This window comes from Solea solea, chromosome 13 (assembly GCF_958295425.1).
Source record: "Solea solea chromosome 13, fSolSol10.1, whole genome shotgun sequence".
NCBI classification, from domain to species: Eukaryota; Metazoa; Chordata; class Actinopteri; order Pleuronectiformes; family Soleidae; genus Solea; species Solea solea.
In genome coordinates this window covers 15,298,940-15,324,581 of record NC_081146.1, presented here as the reverse complement: position 1 = coordinate 15,324,581, position 25,642 = coordinate 15,298,940, and the positions used below count along the sequence as shown (strand labels likewise).

The window sequence follows — 25,642 nt, the reverse complement described above, 5'->3', positions numbered from 1 at the left end:
ACGTTATATATGACATCTCCACCACCGTAGAAAAACAAGCATCATCATATTCTTCCAAAGTGTCGGCTTTTATGATATCTTTACTTTCTGCTACATTTAGTTTGGACAAAGCAGTGTCGAATCACCACGCGTGAACAATGTAATCAACACAACGTCTAGTAATCGGGTTCTGAAAACTAATTTCAGTTTAAGTTATTGTCCAATCTCTATATTGCAGTTTCTATTAGCACTGAATTTCCCTTGGTGAAAGACTTCTGCCAGCTCTGTTCAAAATGTCTGTCTGGAGAAATATCAGATAATGAGGAGGGTGCAGCTCAATGAATCCGACAACAGGCGTAATTTTTTTTTTAATATTCAGGTCATGCTCATATGTATCCGTTGGAAAAAAAAAAAAGCAAATATAAACCCATGAAACAGCATCATCAGAGACAAGATGCCAGTGTGATATTGGCTTATAATATCAAAAAGTGATTAGTGGGAAAAAAAAAAGGCTGCCAGCTGGCTCAGGATACCCTTCCCTTGTAGAGTTTAGCCGTTAGATTTTCGTAAAACATTTTATTGAAATGGACAGTTAGACCAACCTCACACAGGACACCAAACACATGAGACACATGAGAATAGAGATAGAGAGAAAATGTCCTTTCTTGCTCTGCAGCGATTTAGATTTAGAGGTGATTTCACTGTGGCAAATGTCACTTTAAACCTCAAAACAAAATAAAGAGGAGCAGCAATATTGGAGAATTCCAATCAAGTCTGTAATGGGCACCATCAATAACTGGATAAATGACAGAAGGGGAACAAGTTGATGTTTCAATCAGTGAGAGAGGCGGGCAAGATGGGCCCGATATTAAGTTCCACAAAGTGAGAAACACGCTAAACTATCTCTGTAGCATGTAGCCATATGAAAAATCACTTCAAACCAATAACCCCTTGTACAACACTGTACGCTTCATTACATGACTAAATCAAAATGGTGACAAATCACCTTAGGCCCTGTGCAAATCCCACTCCTCCTATCCTCCCTTTCTGCTCCTCCATCCCTCCCCCTCTCACGCTCCTTTTCACCCAACAGCAAGCTGCGTCGCATTTGAACACAAATCATGATTTTATTAAAAAAAGAAACAGCACATCAGTGGATTCATTTGAACAATTATGCAAATTAGACAGGAGATGAAGCTTTTATTAATGTTAGAGAAGTGTTGCATCAGATAGCGCTGAAGTTCATTAAGTTACTCTCGTTGAAGATGAATACAGTCTGATTAGTTTGATATCGCCATGGTGTGTATCACATTGTCATATTTGGCTGCGTCAGTGCAAAAATAACTGCCCATGGATCTTCTGCTCCTGCAAAATAAGGAGAAGGGTATATTTCACAGCTAAAATGTAAAATCTGGATTAATAACCCATATGCCCGCATTGTTTTCCGTCACATTGTTTTTCATTACTAAGGCCGATATGGTTTCGCAGAGTTTGTTTGGTGCCATTACTTTTTTTTGTTATTGATCAATTATGCATTTTTCCATTTTGACTCGTATACTTCTTTCAAATTAGATCCACAGTTGCAAACCTCATGTCATTTTCCCCTCGCGCACTCCACTTCTCCCTCTTTCACTCCTGCAGGTACGGGCCTGGGAGGTGGGGGACCGTGACTGACTGACTAAGGCCGACGCCTGCTGTGGCTCTGAGGGGTAATTAATTTCAGCAAACGACCGCCACGTCTGTCAGCTTTTATAAACGAGTGTTTACGCGCTATGGACAATTTAACCACTCCACTGAGCCCGCCTTGACAGAGATGAGTAGAGAGATGTGGGGGTAAAGGCAAGGAGAGAGAGACATAGATGGGGGAGCTGTGCTGCCAGGTGACTGATGGGAGATTTAATCAATAGAGTAAGCACATTTACTCTCATGATGCACATCCAGTATTCATAGTGTTAATCCTCCCGACGCCTACGCTGTTGCTCATAACAAAAAATTATAATGCATGAAGGATTTCACTACATCTCATCAGGCTTTATCAAAGGTCAGTATCATTACTGTTAATTATCATGGATTAAACATCATCAGGTTACTCTCGACAAATAATTTACTGTAGCTTAATTCAATATCCAAAATCCTGCAAAAAGCCTCTATGATGTTTCTCTTCTTGTTACTGTCACTGAAAGCATTTGGAAGAACAACACCCCTACACCCTGAAAAAGGAGGTTAAATCAGCACATTGCTTTGCTGACCCCGAGTGTATTATTGAAAATATTTTCTCTGGCTGCGATTGTTACATTATGCCACATTACGTGTGGTCATCATTCACTGTACTCGTGTAGATCCAGACATGTGATGACATCTCTTTAAGTTCAAGGAAAACAGTTCAGTCTTTCCCCACACAAATCTTTCATCCCTTTGCCTCTGATAACACACCACGCCTAAAAACACTGAGCTGCATAGACAAGAACTAGGTTCTGAGGCTATGTTAGCATGGCAAACTGAACACAACACCGACATTAAATGAATCAGCAATAACTTTTAATTGTTAATTAAGCATCTGAAGTGTTCAAGTAGGACAACCTGAATAAAGTACCTGCTATATGACATTCTACAAATCAAAAATGTATTTAAAAAATAGTAGATTCATCAGAATTGTAGATAGTGATGCTTGCAAAGGGCCACACTGTTGGTGTAGTGGTTAGCACTCTTGCCTTTGCAGCAAGAAAACCCAAGTTCACGACCTGGTCGGATCAAGGGCCTTTCTGCATGGAGTTTGCATGTTCTTCCCATGTGTGTGTGGGTTTTCTCCGGGTTCTCTGGCTTCCTCCCACAGTCCGAAAACATGCAATATGGGGATTAAGTAAATTGGATAAATCGACCGTAAGTGTGAGAGTGGATGGTTGTTTGTCTATGTATGTGGTCCTGTGATGGACTGGCAACCTGTCCAGGGTGTACCCTCCCTATCGCCCCTATTTCAGCTGAGGATAAAGCGGTAGAAGATGGATGGATGGATGCTTGCAGATTAGAAAAGTTACATTACCAAATATTATTTATTACAATAATAATAACAATAATAATAATAATAATCATCATAATCATAATGGTAACAAAACATTGAGTGCATCACCAGAATCACTTCTCTCTCATCTGAATACGTACCCTGCCCTTCAAAACTCTGACTGGTAAAAAAAAAAAATAATAAATAAAATCCTCTGACTCATTTTAACTAACCAGCATGTAACATTCCCATTTTCTCTCAGAATTTCCAGAAAAACCCAGAAAGTGCAGCGCCACAGTGCAGCTGCTCGGCACTCAGTCAGCCGGGTCTTGGGAAAACCATTCTGTTTGCCTCGAACACTATTGGGTTGCCAGACTATTAGCAGTGCAGCTCTACTCTGCTTTGTTCCACCTGCCAAAGCAAGTTACATGGCTCACCTCAAAGTCAGTGTTTTCACAGCTAGACATACATTACTGTGTGACATCAAGCCCAGGGGCTTACAGATCTGCTGGCTTGTATGACAGCAGCCTTTATGGGTTTTGCGGGAATGTATGACAGCACTCTGCCTGCTTCAATACTTGGCAGGGATAACGATACTATACCACAATGTAGAACAGACCAGTGCAGCCATATGAAAGGCCTCCAGCAGTAAGTATCCATAGCTACAGCAGGCAGAGGGGATTGTTTACTCTTGGAGAATGAGTGATTCTCTACATATATGCTGAGCAATCATTTTGGCACACGTGCTATGTGCCTGGATGTGTGCATATTTCCTTTATAAATGGAGCACCTCATAATAAGACTGTGATGGTGCCCACTGCACCACCCCTCACTCGCCCATTTACCTCCTCCAAATATACATTATTGTGCAAAAGTCTTAGACCACCACAAAATTTGTTGTTTTCTTTTAGCATTGCTATAATGACCATACGGAATATCTATCAATCGTCTACCGCTTTATCCTCCACATGAAGGTCACAGGGGGGGCTGTGCCAATCTCAGGTAGGTGACATTTAACCGTGCGACCCACGGTATGTGAGGTACACCCTGGGCAGTTCGCCAGTCCATCACATCCACTCTCACGGTCAATTTAAAGTGTCTGAGAAAGGCCCTTATTCTGACCGTGTCGCGAACCCCATTGCTGCAAAGGCAAGAGTGCTAACCACAACCAGGAAACAGGGTAAACATGTATACTATTTTCATAACAACTTTTTCCAGAAAAGTACCTGAAACTTGAGGGCTGAACAATCTGACTCTTGGACTCAGAAGATTCTTGGAGGATAACTCAAATACGTCCAATCGCCTACACCTGCCTAACCTTACACTTGAACAATAGCACAAACCTGGTTCTCTTAAAACTGGAGTGGAACCGAATTAGGGTTACTGTTGAAATCTGAGTTTGTCCTACAATTTCTTGTCAACAAATATCTGCTGTGGAAAAGCTATATTACGCCAAGATATGCTGAACCATCACAGACACATGTTGTATGAGTTAAACTCTCATCCCAATCCAAATGCCAGTGATCACAGAATTACATACATAAAAACAACAAAGCTGGTGGTGCCTTGAGACTTCACCACAGTACCATTCTATGTACTTGCCGTCACCCTAATGCCAAGGCTATGCACACACATTCAGAAGATACGCTTTCCTAGTCAGTGTAATCAGGGCAGTGTAATGTATTTACCTCTCTGAGGTACCACAGTTTGATTAAGGAGCAGCCATCTGGCAGAGGAGAGGAGAGGAGAGGAGAGGAGAGGAGAGGAGAGGAGAGGAGAGGAGAGGAGAGGAGAGGAGAGGAGAGGATGACAGCAATTTCTACTTTAATGAACAAAATCAAACCCTTCATCGTGATCTTTATGCCCTCACAGACATGTCTGCACTACAATCAATCAGTAGAATTGCAGCTCAACCTCTACAACAAACTACATCCGACATAAAATCGACCATTAACAACCGCAGCATCTGCCCCATATCACCATCACACAGACATAAACCACTGGTGTCTAAACAAAACTACTTGCTGGCATCACCACACTTTCAGAGTCAAATGTGTTTCTTTTGGGGTTTTTTTGGCTCTTTCTATGGCTTTTTCTTCACTCTGCCTTTAATTAGCCGGCTGGGAAAATGCTGCATGCCATTATATCAACAAGTAAGGCTGAGCATGACTAAGGCTCGGATTTAATATAAAGGCAACCACCCCCATTGACAATTAACGGACATGCACTGATTTATGCAACCGCTCTGCAGAAGTAGATAAAATGACACACATTTCCATGTTGCTGTTGCTGTAACTTATCGCGCTAAATGCATGAACAAAACCAAAGTATTTAAATATTCGACGTAACATATTATTAGGTGTCAGTGGTTAAAGAGAGTCTTCATTAGTATCGAGGACAAATTACAAACTGAGCTACATGAATATATTGATGGTGAACTCTAACAACAATGTCATGAAGAACTGGGACTATTACTAGTATTGTGATATTGTATGGATTATACTATAAAACTGCTTACCATGAGTAAAAATAGCAGTGTGTTTATACATGTGAGAATGTAAGATTGTGTGTGCATTTAAAATATTTGATGCGTTTCCTGTTTCTGAATAGATTAGGTGTTTGTGCATTGTCCCGCATATTTGCCAGCGAGTAGGAGTTCATAGAAGTATGGTGTACCTATCTTAAGCATATTGTCTTTTTGAATTTTAAAAATGTGCACTTGTAATACTAATCCCAAAAAAAAAATACAGCACTGTCTTGTAGGATAGACTGCCTGCCCCCCCCCCCCCCCCCCCCCAATCACTGTTGTACCTGACAGACCTGTAGAGAAGCTCACCCTCAGCCATTACTCTACCACATCTTTCCTGCACCATTAAACTCAACAAGCTTAACTCAGTGGCCTTCATTCCTCACTGCGACGGTTTCTGCTTCATACACCGGTGGCTTTTAACAGGAGAGGGGCAATTTGAGTGTGTGTTGGGGGGGGGGGGCACCATCTCCCTTGTTAACACAATATATGTCATGCATTGCCCTTGTTAACTTTAAAAGAAAAATGTGTGAAAACAATAATTTACCTTGTCCCTGTTGCTGAATATAAAGATAGTACTCACTTGGGGCTGATGCAAGGATCTAAGATCTGCAGTAAAAAGGAACCATTAAGTTATACTGTCCTTGTCCTGCTGTGGCATTTAATTGCCCAGTTTTAATGTGCGACAAGGAAGCGACATCGCACGTACAGTCTAGTAATGTGCAGAGCTCCGAACTGAGTCAGCAACTATTGATTACAGGAGGAAGCGTTTGGGAAGATAATCTGTTCAGTGTAATCAGTGTAGCAGGGAATAATTCCCACTATGTACGGCAGTGGCAGATGGTGAGATTTATTTTTTATTTTTTATTTTTTATGGGGAGGGGGGCATATGCAAAATTCAGTTTTCAAATGCGCAGCAATCATGTATCGCCAGTAAGACGTGCCAAAGCAGCCAACTGATGCATTACACCAGGGTTTCTCTCTATTAATTTGGAACGGCTGTCTGTCTGAAGCCTGCAAAGTGAACTATGTGGTTAATAAACAAACATGGCAAGCCACTTTCTAAGGGCACCAGTGTGTGCGGTGCTGACTTTGGCCGTGTTTGAATGTGAAATGTGAGAGATACTGGTAGAAGTGCGACAGATGTATTGCTAAACGAACCACTTCCACCACTTCTCCATCCATCCATACTCCACATGAGGGTCGCTGGTGCCAATCCCAGTGACATAGGGTGAAAATGTGGGCTACACCCTGGACAGGTCGCCAGTCCATCACAGAGACAAAAAACAATCCACTCTCACACTCATCATGTGACATCAATTTAGAGTGTCCAATTTGCATAATCCCCAAATCTGCATAATTTGGAACTGTGGGAAGAAACTGGAGAACCCAAAGAAAACCCACGCACACACGGACAGAACAGGCAAACTTCATGCAGTAAGGTCCTTGTTCCAACCGGGTCGCAAACCCGCTGCCAAGGAAAGAGTGCTAACCACTTCACCAACCGTGTGGCCCTCCACCACGTCTCCTTAAAGGAGACAGATGCCACCCTCACCGTCCTTTAATCTGTGTGCGTGGTTACCACAGCAACCATAGTAGTGAACACCAGTGTGTCAAGTGTTGACTTTGACTTTGTTAAGAAATAAGAAATGCAAGAGATGTCTGTTTGTCAGTTTCAGCCAAGCACTTTGAACACCCATGAATAGTGAAAATGCACACAAACGGAGCAGTTGGCAGCCAAGTTACAGCACCCAGGGAGAAGTTGGAGGATTAGTGCTTTGCTCAAGAGCGCTTCACTTAAGCTATGGATGCTGGGTAGGGGGATGTGGTTATGTGATTGGTTTATATCACCCACAAAAGAAAAGTTTTGTGTGCAGAAAACTGGAGAACCAAACTAATTCTAATAGTGAAACATAAAAAAAAGAAAATAATCAGTTTTTTGCTGTGAGGGCAGCCCAATACAAGAGTCTATACCTCAGCATCTCTCAAGTAATAATGTGAGCTGAAATTCAGGAAATGTGTATCTAGGACACATCATAAATATTTCATGGCACATTATGAATGGAGTCTTTGTTTAATTACACTTGGAGAGTTGTCCCCTTTAGCCACTTCTGTCACTTTAGCATGAAAAAATACAATCCTTTCCACTTTAATTATAAAAGTTCTTGGGGCCAGTATGCTATGTTATAATGCATTTATCAACTTTAATATGAGCATAAACTATACACTCTGGCAGCGGAGGCAGATACTTGATTTTAAGATCTATTTTAACACATTATCTCTGTTTTGAATGTTTGAAATTGGATTTCCACTGCAGGATAATAAACAAAGAAACACACTAAGCCACATTCTTGAGATTACTAGCAGTATGAAATGTAATTAAACTGTCTTTATTACCACACTTAAAACTGCGTGTGCTGTAACAATTTGATGGCGAAAACATTTAAACCACATTCAGATTTTTATGGAGTCTTTTCACATTAGCGTTTAAATGTGTATTTGACTCTCAATTGTTACATAAATACAAACAATACATTATTATAGTTGCATTTTCCCCTCAGTTAAATGTGCCCAAATTAGATTACATCTTTTTTTTAAAGTTAATTAAATTTGAATTAGGCCTGTAAAGTCTTCAGAATTGCTGGCATTATATCAGTTTTTACTTTAACTACTTTATTTTTGCATCTTTCAGTTTTGGTTCGAACTCAGAGTTCAACTTTGTCTTTGAACTTCTGAATAAAACACACTTATTGGTTATGTGCGTGCAGCACCACTCGCTGAGCTACAGCCGATGATAATGCTGTGCTGTGTCAATCATAATTAATTGCAACAACCTGACACACCCTTAGCAGAAGTGAACGGAGAGCTTTTTATTCTTTTCTTTTCACAAAATATCTATGAGACTCTGCAAAAGCCATGTCTTTCTTTGTTCCTTCCTTCCTTCCTTCCTTCCTTCCCTGTCGACCCACAATGTAACGCAACGCAGAGGAAATACTGGACACGGCTCTAATGGCTTTCATCTTTACACACTAGAAACAACTTCCTGTATTTTCAATGGACACACTAATTAGCATGGGCAGATAAAAACATGCACTTTGCTCTGACAAGAGACAAGCAGATAATTTGCACACCATTGCACCAGCTCAAACACACACAGTCAATTCTCCATAGGTCTCAATACCACAGAGAAATAGGACCACAAATTCAATTATCTTTGTTCCACACACACACACACACAGCACAAAACACATGCACAAGTGAAGACACAGAACACAACTGTAACTTATTACCAGTTCATCAGCAGACTGAGGCCGTGCTTCTGTGCTTTCTATCTAAAACTATGTAGACTTCTTCCTCCACTGCACTTCACATAAATATACATCAAATAAAACCCTGCTGGGACATAGAGACAATGATGGAAATTAAATGCTTCATTAGGAAGACGTTATGGTGTTTGTTATGTCAAACATCGCATGAATACAGATTCAAATTGGGCTCAAATGATCACTTGGACTCGAGGACGAACTGATTCGATGGTGGTCAAAGCTCAAGGTCACTGTGGAGTCCAACCTTTTTATTCCCTGGTGAAAGAAAAATATTTTCAAATTTGGCAAACGTTCACTTGGAGTCATAAATTGATTGCTTGGATTTCAGTGAACAAAGTCACCGTGGTCTCACAAAACATGTTTTTTTTTTTGGCCTTTTAAGACCCTATGTGCATGTTATACAAGTCTGGAATAAAAATGCGTGGAGTTGACTGAAACTGTTGGTCAGCAGAAGTTCAATAATCTAATAATCCTGTTGGTTTTAACATTAAAAAGGCACGAAGATCTTATAATGCCATCAACCATTTCATCTATAAAGTCATACACTGAAGCATTCGATATGTGGTGCATAATATATTGGTAAATGACAACACAAGGTGGTCAATATTTACATGATAAGGTTCCACTGACAGGTGATTAATGACCATATTCAATCCTTAAATCTGTAACTACACTGTGGCACCGCAGGTCATATGAGTGCTGTGTGAAAGGAGAGCTGGATCTGTACCAACAGTAAATGTCAACCAGTGATAATATCCTGGGCCGCATTAGCTCTCTGGAGAATTTCCGACTCCCGGAGGATTACAAAATATGCACAAGCCAAGTTAATTTGTGTCACCAAATAAAACTTTACTGGACTTCTGACCAATGTGAGGAGATGATGGCAGATTTATCGTTTGTGGGAGGATTAAGTAAGTAAGTCATTTGTATTTATAAAGCACATTTAAAACACAGTTGTCACTGAGCAAAGTGCTGTAAGGAAGGAAGGAAAGTAGGTATGTATAGTTATCTATTTATATAGTTTTCTCATATATGCTTGGATGTGAAGTGTGAGGCAGGTTTCCAGTTGGTAGTAATATGCAACTTCACCCCAGATGACACTAACTCCTACACACAGGTCCTTATTCAGACGATCGTCTTAGTGGTGAGTAAACAGGGGGAAATTAATATTTAACTATTATTTATATATAATATTATATTTAACTTTAATATTAACATCCGTAAACGCCACTGTGAAGACGTGTCAACTGGTTTCGTCTGTAACCGGTCGATCACCCCACACAACTGGTCATCTCCAAGCTACAAAGTGTTGAATTGAATTGAATTGAATTCCCAGCATCTCTACAGATGTTCCAGCTGCTTTCACCAACACCATCCCATCACCCCAACAACATTCGTGGGGCTCACATCTGCAGCAGCTCAGTGGGGATAATGTTAATAAATCTAAGTGTCACATGATTGAAGGGGAATTCATTTGACAGAAAGATGGAGGAGAGAGCAAGATGTTGAGAGCAAACAATACAACCAGTAAAGGTCTAAATGATCACATATGCTGGAAGAAACTTCAGAAACTACTGTATCTCACTTCCAAATCTCTCTCTCCGTCTCCCAGTCTTTGTGCCTAAAGCATGTGTCATCACTTCAGCTACGTCTGCAACAACTTCCATGGAAATCACTAAAATCCAAATGTGGTAATTGAGTCAGTAAGTGCAAGTATCATCATTAATGTGAGGTGTGACTCATCTTCCGTCTTTGCCATGCATCTGCGCATTTTTACAAGCTTGCTAGTTAATGTCAGTCGGCTGACTCACTCTGCTCTCTTCCCACTGCTGTATCCTTTTTACCAGAAAAATGAAGACGCTCCTCAGAAAGGTTTCGCATGATGAACCACTGAGATGAACCAACAGAGATCCTAGAGTGCAAGATTGTGTAAACCCATTGACTTGGATGAAGGAGGTTTATATGTACTGCACGGATTTAGAAATTTATCCTCATTTATATTATAAATGAGGATCAATTTCTAAATCCATGCACATGCAGTTACCCATACCTTACTGTGGCTTTTCTCACTGGTTGTGCCCTCTGAGACTTAGCAAACAACGACAGAGGAAAGAATCCTGTTAACACCGGTCACATGATATACATTTTGAGGTGCGTTAGTATAGATATTAAGAATATTTCTGATACGGAGCGGAAACACTTGTCTGGGTGCAGATCGTTTTCATCTGGAACTAGTTTCAACTGGAAAAATGGTCGTATGGATGTAGCCTGAGGCCACCACTGGGCTGTGACCGGACCTTGACTCCATTTCTCTCTCATCTACTGGACTAACACTGGTGTGCGGGTGTGTGTTCTTGTATAGGTGTCTCCCCCCGGGGATTAATAAAGTATTCTGATTCTGAAGTGAGGATATTTTGGGAAAGGGAGGACAGTTTGCCTGGTCACCCATTAAAAGAGCTTTTTGAGAGTTAAGGCCTGGTTTTAGGGTTAGGATAAGGGGCTAGGGAATGCATTATGTCCATGAGTGTCCTCACTATGAATGATGCACAAAACATGTGTGTGTGTACTTATATTTACATCTTTGTGAGGTCCAAAAAATTTACAAACCTATCTTTGTGGGGGCCCCACAACTTTAAAGGGCTTTTTCAGGGTTAGGACCTAAATTTAAAGTGAGGATTAGGTTAGGGTAAGGGTAAGTGTTGTCGTTGTCGGCCAGGTCAGGCATGGGTTTCAACTGAGAACAGTACCTTTACTTGGCAAAGTGACCGTTGGCCACGTCACCGTGTCAGAAACACCGTTCGCAAGGGAGTAACACTTTTCTGTCGCCCCAATCAGCTGAGTTGACTGTCGTGGGTCTAGTTCCACCTGTACCATACCTTACTATTACTCTGGTACCTCAAGTGAAGGGTACCAAAAACTGGAACAGTTGGGGACAGTCATTTTGGTACGATTCCTAATGGAAACGCCAAAAAATACACACCGTACCAAACCGTTACAGAAACACACCATAACCTTTCCAAATTGTACTGTATCAAACCGAACTGTACCATGATGGAAACACAGCTCTAGCTGTGATGATGAAAGATAGGGTAAAGGGCTAGGGAATGCATTATGTTAATGATGCGTCCACAATTTTGTGTGTGTGTATAAATATAAAGATAAATAGTGAGAGGGCTAAGCAATAGTTTGCAATTTTGGCTTGCTTTACAACAACCAATTCGAGGCACATTTTGTGATGACATGACTAATATTATAATCAACAGTGTTCCAGCTTCTATTCAGATTAAACACCAGTGTGTATTTCCCACTTCTCCAGTGTTAATGTTTCACCAATTACTGCCCCCGCCCCCCATTTCAACTAACTTAGGCAAAGACAAATAAAGGACATAATGTAACATAAGGGAGAGAAGTAAACAAGTACAAACCGAGAGAGAGAGAGAGAGAGAGAGAGAGAGAGAGAGAAGGAGAGGAAGCCTGATGGACCCACAGCAAGAGCTAAAGCAAGGTTAGGAAAGAGATGAAAGATAATATATTAGAGAGTAGGCTGGAAGTGAAAAGACGAGAAGGAGGGTGACGTGTTGGGTGTGATGGATGGAGTTTAAAAAGAAAGAGGAGAAGAGGGAGATATTTGCGTTCTCCACCAACTACCTCTCTGTCAGACACTCAGCTGTGCTGCAGAGGTAGGCGGCTGGTGAGCGGAGTGTGTGCATGTGTTCCATCGAGAGTGTGTGTGTGTGTGTGTGCGTGTGTACCATGAGTGTAGGGACCAGTGGGGGGGTTGACAGATTATCTGTCGAGTAGCAGGCTGGAGGGTTTCCTCTCTCTCTCTCTCTCTCTCTCTCTCTCGTCTCATTTTCCTCACGCACTCTCTTGCTCCACTCTGCGTTGCTCAAGGTCACTGCAACACTGCAAAAGTTTGGAAAGTACAGGATATCAGGAGCTCAAGGGTGAGTCAGCACTTTTCTACTCCTCTGCTCGTCTCTTAGCTGCCACACTGGCACAATGAATCCCATCACAGAGACTAATATATTTCACTTGTAGTGTTGGTGGAATAATGCATAAAAATTATTCTTTATGATAATTAAATGTAAACGGCATCACGACTTCAAAGCTTTGGGCTTTTTATGTCATATTTCTCACATTTTTTACGTTATCGGGCTTGAACGTGATGGTTTTGAGGAGGACTGCTGCTTTCAGGGAAATTAAATTTATACTGGTCCATCACAACCATCAGTTTTATGACACAGCTAAAGTCATTCATTGTGTGAGTGTGTTCTTTGCTTGAGCTTGCTTGGATTTTTGGATGGAAGAAAAAAATCAGGTGTCCAAAATTAGTTCTAGGAGCAGGCACATTTCTGACAATATTTACTCTAACCTGACCCCACTTCCTTCCAGTTGTGTCTGCCCTGCAGTAGAGGGGGTGCAGCATATTGGACTTTGGCCCTAACACTGGTTCCGACAAAATACCCCAGGAATGAAGCAGCAGCAGCCCCAAAGGCACAGAGCCAACGAATAGCGTGACATGTAGAATATGTAATATATTATTCTCAATTCACTGTATTTGTAGTGTTGACAGAGCTTACTATAGATGATTGGGCACGTCTTCTCTCATACAACAAATGCTGCTCGTCCGGCCTTGTTTGCATTCATGGCTTTTGTGTCTAAGTAACGTGAACTTGTAAACCCACCAACCTACAGTTATGTTACATATAAATTATAAGAGAAAGAGACCAGACGTTTCCAGCAAACCCTTCAGGCCCACATAAGAGTGAGCTACATAACCACGAAAAAAATGATGCAAGTCTGATAAAACTTTCATCAATATTTGGGATATCTTGTTTTATTCTTGTTTGTTGGGTCATTCTCTGATTATCTGTGGTCACATTAAGGTCATGATCAACAATTCTCCAAAAGAACAGAGTGCAACCAATTATTATATCCAATGACACATTCCCATGACTCCTTTTCCCCTTTACTTGTCCTTGATTTTCATATTTTTCTCTCTATGTACACGCACACTTCCTCTGCCTCCCTCAATTACGCCGTCTCTCTCTCTGTGTCTCTCTCTGTGTAGTCCCGCCAGCCACTGTGGGTTTTCTGGGATTCCTGTGCCTGAGTCATCTTGTGCTCCATATCATCCATAATATCATCTTCCCAAAAGTCTACTCAACTGGCTTTGGATAAAGGGAGTTTGTGTCAACATGTGTCTGTGTGTGCGCACACAAGACAGAGAGAGCGAGGAGGGAGAAAAAGAGGGGGGGGAGGAAGAGTGAGAGATCTCTCACATCTAGCTCTTACTGAATTTGGCAAAATAGCATAAAATCCCTCATCTCACCCCAACACTCCCCCGACACCCCAAATTCCACTCTCTCATGTTGCAGTTCAGTCCAAATTCCTTTCTGTTTTTGTTGGAACCTTTGTGTAATCCATCAATCTCAGCTAAGAGCAGGTATTTTTGACATCAGCTTCCCACTGTGGTCCTGACACAAGGGAAAAGACTGTTCATAACTCGCCACAAACCCCAATTTCATGGACCTTAAACCAGGTCCAGAGTCAGAATTTCACCACAGTCTCCACACCACAGCAACAGCAAAGCTTTTTTATTCGCCCACCTAATTCATAGTTTCCTTTACACCAGATCCCACACAATAAAAATACGTATTTAGTATTAAAGTTATTGATTGTACTGGGTAGCTAAGTACGTGACTAAATAAAAGTCCATTCAGCTTTGCTGGGGCCAGATATGCCCTACACAAGACTGTTTTGTTCTCGCAGAGAGGGAGTTTCTACAACAGCCTTTGTCCCAGTGTTAACCCCACTTTCTAAACACTGCACACATCCCATGACCATCTCTCCTCACCCCAATTCCCTCAGACCCTTCTCACATCCTATTCAGAACTCTAAACCCCATCCTCCCCAGCATCCCCCCCAACTCCCAGCCCAACACTCTCACCCCTACCTCACCCAACCCCTTGTTCCCAATGCTGAACCATTCCGGCCAACATTTCTGTCACACACACACACCCCCCCCCCCTCGCAGCTCCCATGCTGGACCCTTAATCCCAGTCCATCCATAATCCTTCATTCCCAGCCAAAACCACATATGTTTCAGCAGAACACTCACTCGCTCAAAGTCTGGTTTAAGAGGCCTGGGATGGTTTCCTTTCAAATGCTCTGTGAGGCTGAGTTATTTGAAACTGTAACTCACAAATATCTATAAACAACATATGATGCACAGTAGAAATAAATACATGAGACAGATATTGATGATATGAGAACTTATATAAACCTGACTAGACAAAGTATAGATTATCCAGCCACATATTTAGCTGGAGAGGCTAAATAAGTAGTCAGGAACAAAACCACCCACACTGCCAGTAAACAAAACAGTCAGCCAGTCGGGAAAAAAACACAGACATTCCGTCAAACAACAGGTTCCCCTCTTCATTTTTCCATGGAACCTGTCACTACATTCCTTTCTCTGTGAGGTGGCTCTTGACTCATGGAGAGGTTGAGTTACAGGAAGTCATAGTAAACCTCTGCAGAAAGGGGCCTTCTTTCATTTAGCCTCCTAACCACAGACCAGTCCCTACACAGCTGCAGGCCCCTTCACTAGGTCTCTTAATCCCCACACAAGAGATTTCATTACAGGTTCCTTAACAGCCGTGCAGTATAAGTTGGGAAGTTGCACAACCATGCTTGCCTGCAATCAATTACGTGATTAGCAACGGATAACTCAAGATTTACCAAATATTTTGTTGAGTTTGAGGATGTAGAGATGCAAAGTGGGCCAAAGCAAATTGAAAACTGCCTTAAACATTTGGTTCTTGGACTCACATTAAGTTAGTACGATGTGCTCTTTCTCTTTTAAACTATTAAGAGGCCTTTAATATAGTGGCACGGTCATGATAATACAGTTTGACCGTGCCACTTCAGGAAATGCAGTGGCAGAGAGTGGCTTGAAGAAGCGTTGTGTAGCCTTTCGTGATTTTGTTTTCTTTTAGATGCTATATGTTGACTCACTACTACTACATACTGCACTACTATTAGACCTAAATGAGGGAGCATTTGTGTGTATACAGAGGCAGTTATTCATCAGCATTCATCCTGTTAAACTGCTGAATGACTTGTATTGTTGTAATTCACTTTGGACCTTGGACACTCCTTTGTGTTTTTAGTCATACACTCTACCTGAGCTACAGCCACCCGTGTCATGTATGAATGTACTAAAAAGACCTCCATTTCAAAAGTTGTGCTTTACATAACATTTTCACAGTCTGCCGACAAAAGGCATGACTACTGTCTAACAAAACACAATGAAAACAAACAAACTCAGATTTTTAGCAATAATCTGGAATTGCCTTGGTTTCTGCTTAACTTTCTTAGTATTGTTTTGAATGTATTACTTGTTGAGCAAGTCCTCAACATAGTGCTTTATACATAAAGTTTATATCATTATAAAATAATTACCGATTCCTAATAAGCTTATGTCCCATCTGTCCACCACGATTGATGCACATTAGCTCAGTAGTTTTTGTTTTTGCTTCATGTGTTGGATAAGTTAACAACAGGCCCATGTGACCTGGTATCTACTGTCAGACATAATGGTAGGTTTGGGTGCAATGCAAATTAATAGAGAGCTAATAATGTGATGACAAAAAAGATGACAATTATCAGCATCACACCTCAGACTCAGTAGATGATGTGTATAAAACAGACATTTTTCAGGGATACATATTTGTTATCATTTACATAATATTTCTGCTTTACAAAAGATGCAATTTTACATTTTGAGATACGGGCCAGTAATTTTGTAGCCCAGTCTTCTTGTAACACATCTCTCTTCACAGATAAAATTGATTTAGTGTTTCGCTGAATCTCACTCAGCGCAAAGCTTGAGCCCTGTATCAAACTGGTTGGCGAGGATGTTGTCAACTTTACTTACCAGAGTGAGCCAAACAGCCAAACAACATGATTCAAGATTTTGCATCAGTCAGATCAAAGAGAGCCATAACATGCCGTGTTGAAGTGAAACTGCAAGCAAAATAATTGCATATTTAGTCTGAAACAAAACTGTGGGGTTTTATATCAACTTGCTGCTTTTAAATGAGAACTGACACCAAAGAGAAGGAAAAGAGCAAAAGGCACCGAGGAGGAGGTAGGGACCTGCTGAGAAGAAAGAGATATGGAGCAAATGCGAATGTGAGAGGGAGGAGAAGTGAGGAGAAATGAAATCAATAATGAACGGCTCCATAACAGGAACTTAATCAGAACAGCAGGTCCCTATATTGCTCCTGACTAGCGCACGCATCACTGCCGTCGATTCAATTTACTCCCCAAACCCTGAAAAATAAATAAAACATGGAAAATAAATTGAGACGCTCATTCAAATTCATTAGAACTCGTCCCTGTGTGCCAACAGTACATAATATTCACTCGAAGAAGAAGAAAAATAAGGAGGAGGAAGTACAGGAAGAATAAGAAGGAGAAGTGGAGGAAGACGAAGACGAGGAGAAAAAAGTGTATGGTAAAGTTGCGGCTTTCCATATTCAACAGATATACTGTACTCAGTACAAATGAATACTGTATCTATACTTATGTGCATTGTAAGATGTGAGATAGATTACTCATGCACATTTGCAGAGAAAGAACAATTTGTAACCTTCAATACTTTACTGTACTATGAGCAAAGGAACACACACTCAAACTCTCGCCACAGCCCGTGTATTTCATGAATGAGCCACACAGACAGAAATTCATCAGACTCATAAGGAACAGCAACAACAATAGTGGGGGAAAAAAATCTAATCAGTAAAAGGCAATGTTGCGTAAAAATGCGAGCGGAGTTGATGATGATGTCGGGAGCGAGACTGTGGGCTGTAGGACAGACATAAGAGTTCTGTACTGATGGCAGCTCAGAGTGATGTTTTAATGGTTGGATCTGTTCCCTCCAACAAGAGTTTTACCCCCCCGCCCCCACATAAGCATGTGTGTGCGCAGACACACACAAACACCCTCTTTATTCCTTTCTCACCTCTTTTCTCACTCCGTCTCTCACACAAATGCCATAACTCACTCTCACCCTTTTTTTCTCCGTCTCTCCATCACTCCTTCACTCCCAGTCTTCCAGACAGCTTCATAATGGGTGACACTGCCTCAACACTGGCTCTAATTGAAAGATGAACGAGTTTATTTGGGCTTAATCCATCACCCTGTCACCTGAGGAGAGGAAGAACATGAGAGGAGAGGAGAGGAGAGGAGAGAAGAGAAGAGGGGAGGACCAGTGGAGGGTATAGCAATGAGTGCAAACGATGAAAAGAGACGAGAGAGAGGAGAGGACAAAATCACAGAACGGTAGAAGGGCATATAAGAGGTAAGAGAAATAAAGAAGAATACAGGTTCTCCAGAGAGTTGGGGTATTATAATTGCATTATGATTTATGTATTTATTTATTTTAATTTTTTTAAATAAACAGTAATTGTTGACACCATGCACACACACACACACACACACACACACTCAGACTCATCATGGCTTAATTACATTGACTTAAATACTGTGAATTTAATCATAAACACATTATATTCAAGTCAATATTACTATTTTTTCTTTACTGTACATTATTTACAGTTACCATGTGCCAGCAAGAGTGGCAAAAAAAAACAACTTCCTTTTAAGAGGCTGAAACCTTGAAAAGAACCAAACTTTTGCACCATTCGCCTGGAGAGAGAGGAGAGCAGGAGCATAAAAAGAGTGAAAGAAGAAGATAAATAAAAGAATAAGGTGCTAAGTGAAAAATAAAGCCTAAAGAAAAGTCTTGGATTTGGATTTGAAGGACTCAACAGAGTCACATTGTCTTTTTTAACACTCAGGCACGATCCCTGTCCTCTGTGTCTGGGAATGCAGAACATCAGATGGGATAAAATTAAAAAGTAGAACAGATAGTACAGAGGCCCATTCAGAGTCATTAAAAGCACCACAAAGTCTGACCTGACGGAAGATTAAAAATTGTGTGATATGGTTAGATTTTATGGGTTTATTTAAAATTCTCACCATAGCATTTTACTTTTATTACAACCATATGGCAAGGGTGACGGAATATTAGAGAAATGAAGTCTTAATATTAAAAACTAAGCTGAAAGACAGTAGTATGGGCCACATAAACAGTAGTTTCCTCTGCTGTGACTTGACAAAAGACAAGTCACTATATAAGCGCTGAAGATGCAGCAACATGTCCATGAATTGATAAAGCAGCTACATGCTAAAATCCTAATAGAAAACGAAGTCGCCACTGTGAGCGACATGTGTGTGTTGTTGATTTTTGTTCCCTGCATTGTCAAGCTTGGATGGTTTTGTAACCACCAGTCTGAACTCACCATTTTCGGCAGACAGACAGCATGACATTGCCTCGTTACGAGTAACATGGCATGTGGTGGTTTGGGGTTCTTTTTTGTCTCCAGCATACCTAATAAACAGAATCTGTCATTTGTCGTGTGGCCACAAAATGGTCCCTGCCTCCTGGTGAGTGAGTACTGGAGCTGTGTCTGTTACAACCTGTTACTGTCAGCGTTGACTGATGTGATTTTGCCATTTTATGATGACAATGTAGAAGTGTGAATGTAGCTTTTGAAAAGAAACAAAAAAAAAAAAAAACTAAATAATTGTACCAGAAGGATCGTCAAAATGCACCACTATCCAAATTTTAAAAAAAAAGTCTTGACCATCTCCATGACAATTTGCATTTCATCCCACTCCCAAACACGTTCACAAATTACTTTATTTCAAGCAGCATTAATCCCAAACATGAATAAAGACGCACAAATGAGTCATCCCAAAGCAAATCCATGCCAGAAGCCCCAGCTCTGCGCTACTACTACTACTCCCATTTTACATCCGATTATATTGGTCCACATGCTTTCAGGCCTTGTTCAGTATCATATGTATTCTCTTCTTGTACAACTCTTCTTATTGTTCTTCTATTATTGAAATGAGGGCAGAGGGCTGGTGGCAATGGCCCCAATTGAATGACTCTGTAAAAGCAAACACTGAGTTTCTCCAGGACAAAGCTGGAAATTCAAACCTACAGCCGGCATCTGCCTGTGTCAAGGAGCTAGAGAGATGGAAGCTAGTGTCTTTATAGGGGGTCTCCTAAAACCAGCAGTCATCCAGCACTGGCTGCTTCAATATACCAGGATGCCAGGAAACTGCGCCGTGAGCTATAACTCTGTGGTGACAGAAAAAGGTCAAAGCACCTTCTGTTTCCTGCCGTCGAAACGCTGCGACTGAAACTTCAAGCACTTACAAGACTGTTTGAGGCTCATCCTCAAGAGTGAACCTCTTCACTAAAGGAGGGAGTCACAGGTCGGTGGAGATGTCTTATCTGGTCGTATTAATCACACCAACACAACATTAACATTACTTTTTTGTTGCAGCGACAATCTCATATTATATTTAATTTGGTTTATTTATTTTGCTCAGCAAAACACAAAAGCAGTGCCACAAGTACAACAAAAGACACACTGCAGGAGAGATTCATAAAAGCTCTAGGGGCTTATGAAGGGAATCTTTCCTCAATATCAAATACTAACAAAACACAAAAAATGATGCAGACGAGCAGCAATATCATCTTTCGGAAGTTAGGCAACATAAATCAAAAAGAAACAGCATGTAAATGTAATCATGTAAATGTAATGCCGTGTGGACATGCTGTACAATATTAACATTTTATATCCATGTCCCATCGTATGAAACAATGAAACCTAAACCACCTTTTTTTTTGCTTATTTTAAGGGCCAGAAAATGTCCTGTAAGAATAACTTTCACCATCTGGCAGTTATTTACAATTTACTGCATGTTAAAATAGTGTATTACAAATTTAAAATGAAGAAAAACAAAACTTCGTATTTAGAAAAAACATACGAGATGTAAATGTGTTTTGCACGTGTTTGATATAAACTATCTACATGAAACATTGTAGCTGTACATCAGAACACCAGATTTTGCGTGTTAAATTTGAAGTATAAAACATATTTAAAATAACATGTGTTTGAGTTTTTGTCCAAAAAAACGGGCTGGTGGTAAAGATGCTGATTTGCGCACAGTGAAATTACTGTAATAACCACATATTGACTTTGACTGGGGGCATATAGATCTGGTACCCTCTCTTTCTTGATGTCAAGTAGTTATGTTCTTGGAAACATATGTGCTCCCTACCATTGTTGTTTTTTTATGTTCTCTCTGCAAGGTGTTTTATGAATAATTAACTTGTTTATTATTTGCGAAAAAATAAAAGTAACACAGATCCACGTGAACTGTTACAGTTGAGTGAGCAGACAGAAGTGGCTCATGTGAACTTTACTGAACTCCTGCCTATTGTGTATTCAGCAGCTCAACGGAAGAGCAAATTGGAACTCTCCTGTGTCTCAGTTAAAAGCTTTATCTCATCCTTTGCCTAGCAACCGGTTAGAAACATACACACACACACACACACAAACAGCAACGCAAGCAAAAACACACAAAGTGAATCAGGCATGCACCTGCAGTCACATACACACCATTTGTTCACACTCACCAACTGCCCCCCCCCCGCCCCCCCCCCCCTCCCATTTCCCACCCCCTAGTATTTAATTAAGCTCCCAGGCTTGGACTTTTATTTGATCAAATGTAGCTCTGTTAATTGAATTAGCCAAGCCAGTCAGATGTAAGAGTATCTGCTCCACGGTTTGACAAGGATGGATGAAAACTGCCACTGGAACAAGTAGGGTCAGCACATCAGTCCAAGCAACATCAAATCTGATGTGTACACAAACACACAGGAGAAACCGTGACGCTGTACTTCTGTTCCTAAATCCGTCTTCCTATCTCACCTGTGTGTTACCCACGCGTGTCTGCTAGGCCACTCACTGCCCGTCTAAATTGAATAGTAATAATAGGAAGAGGAAATCTCTTGATATCCAAACTACCACAAAAATGGATTGCAGCAAACTATTAAAACACAAAGATCTCCCAATTAAAACAATAACCGTGGACCTGGTTTGATGATGTCGTGAAGCAGTGCGTAATCATAGGAATGTTGAGAGCTTTGGCGGCAGAAGGTGCAGGAAGTAGACGGTAGTGTAATGAGTTGCCACGATCCATTAGTGACAAATAAACACAAAAACAAGAGCACCAACATTGACCTTGTGCTTTCATGGAGGTTTAACCCAGACGTTATAGCTGTCATATACCCTTGTGGCTGCACATTTACCAGTAGATGCAAAGGTAATAGAAACATTTATATTTAGTAATTTGGCAGACGCGTCTGTACAAAGTCACTCACAAAGTGATATAAAGGTTACAAACCTTATAATATAATAAAAACATTCTGCTGTTTACTTTGCTTAAAGTTAACTTTGCAATAGTTTATAAAAGGCTCAGTCTATTCTAATCTATTAACTATGCTCGTTGGAACAGACATATCCAAATAAGGATTTACGAGATGATTCCAACATTATGCGATAACATATGCAGAGTAATGATTATAGCAACCACTGCTGGAATACATAATGTTGGGGGGGAAAAAATAAGATATATAAACTGATTAAAAATGTATTAAAACAAAACAAAGAATTTGATTCCCTGCTTAATGGAGGATTTCGCTGAAAAAACACCAGAAAACAAACTCAAGACAAAATTATTTCTATGCACATGCTAAAGTTAATTACCTCTTATCGTTTCACTGCTGAAATAAAATTCCCAGACAACCAGCCGACCACAAAAGAATTTCAACAGTTCAGCATCATCACATTTACACTGATAACGCAATAATGTAAACAGTAGATGCCTCAAAGCAGGACATGAAAGGCTGGGCACCTTGCTACATCCAGTGTACCTTCACCCTCAAACATTCAAACATCGAGTTGGTGTGTGGGCTGGAAATAGCATGCAGAAATGCACTAGAGTCGATTATTAATCAATTACTAAATTAATCGTCAACTATTTTGATAGTCGATTAGTTTTAGCTTCTTAAATGTGAATATTTTCTAGTTTTTTTTGCTCCAGATAAGAAAGAAATCATTAAAACAGAATCATTTTGGGTTGTGGACAAAACAAGACATTAGAGAACATCATCATTTCCAGGTTTGACGAACGCAGATGAACGTTTTTTTTAATGTTTTCTGACCTTTTATGGACCAAACGATTACTCTATTAATCGAGAAAATAATCGACAGATGAATCAATTATGAAAATAATCGTTAGTTGCAGCTCTAAAATGCACCAAACATCAGTTTAACATGTGTAACAATGTCCAGATTCAGTTAGACATAAACAAAGTGAGGCCTGCATCAAACTTGGCAGGTAAAAACATAGTATGACACACATCTGTGCTTTACCTCCATTTTCCTATTTTATCTGACTTAAGCCTATCCTCCTCTGAGAAGAATTTGGAAATATACCTTTAAAGACATCCCCTTTTTCCTTAGGCGTGTGACTCTTTAGGATGCCATGCTCTGCACCTGTCAGTGAAAAGTATGTTCATGTGCGTGTTTGTGCAAAGATGGAGATGGAAATGTGGGCAAAAGCAGTTTTCTGTGCAAATGTATTTTGGAGCCCATAAAAATGAACAGCACCTGCAGTATACTTTAATTGTAAGAGTGTCATTTAAAAATAGGCTTATCTTGACAGCTTAAAAAAACCTGTACAAGACTATATTGCATGAATTAATGCAGCAAATCTCCGTATCTATTTATTTGGCAGAATGCGATTTCTACAGTTTAAATACTTTCCTCTGGAAACCTGAAGGTCTGTGGTACAGTTTTGCCAAATTCTAGCCTGTGTCAGTGGAAAAAGGAGAAATCTGTTGCAGCAAACAGGATAATGTACAGCATAACGATCAATTGGCTCCAAATACTGTTTGTCTAAGCCCCTCATAAAAAAAAAAACTGTATTTTGTTCATGCACCATAAATCCTCTGTTCAGCCTTTTGCTATGTGTGTGCGTAAATGAGAAAAAGAATGTGTGTGTGTGTGTGCGTACTTGTATCTGTTGCCTCTCTAGAGCCTTTTCTGGCATAAACACTGATCTTATCAGGACCACTAGTCTTCATGGAGACCAACATCTGGCCCTAATGAGGCAGAACCTAATTTCTGAGGAACTGGTAAAGATTAGGGTTAAGATTTTTAATTGTGTTTAGGTTAATGTAAGGGACAACGCTTTATTTAAGATGTCCAAATTAATGGACATCAATGCAGGGGCCAAGAAGAATAGCTGTGCAAACCTCTGTGTGTGTGTGCGCAAAGACACCAGGGAGACTCTTTTATGATGCTCACAGCAGCCACGATGACAGAGACACCACAGTTGGCTCGGATGCATCAGCCATAATTCTGGAATAGGGATCATAAAAATGACACTGCTGTCATAATTTCCCGATATTCACCAGACGACTAGCGTTGCAGTGCGCGGGACATATGAGCACAGTTCATCAGGGTGTGGGTCAGCGATGGCCTCGTTCTGGCCCATTTGTACTAAGTCAACTGAGGACATGTATTTGTCACTAAAAGGGAGCCAACAACAGACATGTATGGCATGACCTCAAGGAGAGTAAAGTACATATAGACTAGTTAGGTCAGTGATATACCTTGTTTTGCCCCAGTCTATTAGTAAAAAGAAATACTGGCACTGCATTATGATGGTTAGACCAGCCTCGTGATAATGACTCATAATATGTGGACTCCAGCTGCACTGCAATTTTTTTTTTTTATCAACTTTTACTTAAGTGATTTTGAAACAGTGCTTCAGTCAATTTAATAAATTGCCTATTTACACTCCATCATACAATTGTCATTTAATTACGGAGCAATATGAAATATCAATTTCTTCCTCTGTTTTGATTGCACAGTTGTACTCTGTACGAGTCAGTGGTGGTCTGTGCGGGAGGTAAATATACAGCAGTAAATGTACTGTAGTGATACGCCGCTGTGGAGGTGTATGACAACAGAGCAGCTTAAAAAAAACAGCACACTTCATAGTTTTTAATACCGTGATAAATCTCACTGACAAGCTTTAAATGGAGTTTCGCCCACATGTCAGCTGACATTTACACAGCTATGTAACTGCAGCAAAGTCATTTAATAAATGGGGGGGGGGTATCCCAGCAGACTTGAATTCTTCCACTGCGTTCTATGGACTGAGTGGTGCTTCAAGGATGAGCTTATTCTGCAATTTCTCTAGTCAGGACTGCTACTAATGCAGTCTCCCAACTGTGGCAGTAGCTCTGTCACACTTAAATACCTGGATTGCGCTGATGGCCAATTTGGAGTTGAATTTGTGTAGATATTTGTATGCTGTTGGTATGTACAGTACATTGAGGATGTAATGGGTGCAACAGTGGAAGTTAAAGCAATAAATATAAATGCTCTTGAAGGTTGGTGTGTTACTCACTGGAGTTGACAAACGGCTTTATTGATTCAGATGAATTTAGGATCCAACAGAGGCTCAATGAATGTGTTTACAACATGACAAAGCAAATTATAGTGTAAAACTGACTAAAACAGGACTTTTAAAATACATGTCCACTGCACACTCACGCTGGCCTGGGCTCTCTGCACATGCAGCACAGTTCCCACGTCCAGCTAATACCCGGACATTATATAGTAGAAGAAGCTGATAGGGCTGCAGCTAACAATTATTTTCATAATCGCTTAATCTGGCAAATATTGTATTGCTCGATTAATACTTGTATGATCCATAAAATGTCAGAAAATGTTGAAAAATGTTGATGGGTGTTTCCCAAACCTTGACATGATGATGATGATCTTGAATGTCTTGTTTTGT

General features: G+C 40.5%; 1 protein-coding gene across 3 annotated transcripts in view; it reads right to left on the bottom strand.

The window, feature by feature from the left end:
• LOC131470984 (RNA-binding motif, single-stranded-interacting protein 3-like) overlaps positions 1-25,642 on the bottom strand; it is a 148,382-nt gene that overhangs the window by 110,214 nt on the left and 12,526 nt on the right. For 2 of the 3 annotated variants that reach the window (XM_058647111.1, XM_058647110.1), the window contains exon 2: positions 12,583-12,736. In XM_058647111.1, coding sequence (XP_058503094.1) covers positions 12,583-12,736 — 154 coding nt within the window. Of the gene's footprint in view, positions 1-12,582; positions 12,737-25,642 lie in introns of those variants that run through there. The other variant, XM_058647115.1, reaches the window with a different exon arrangement.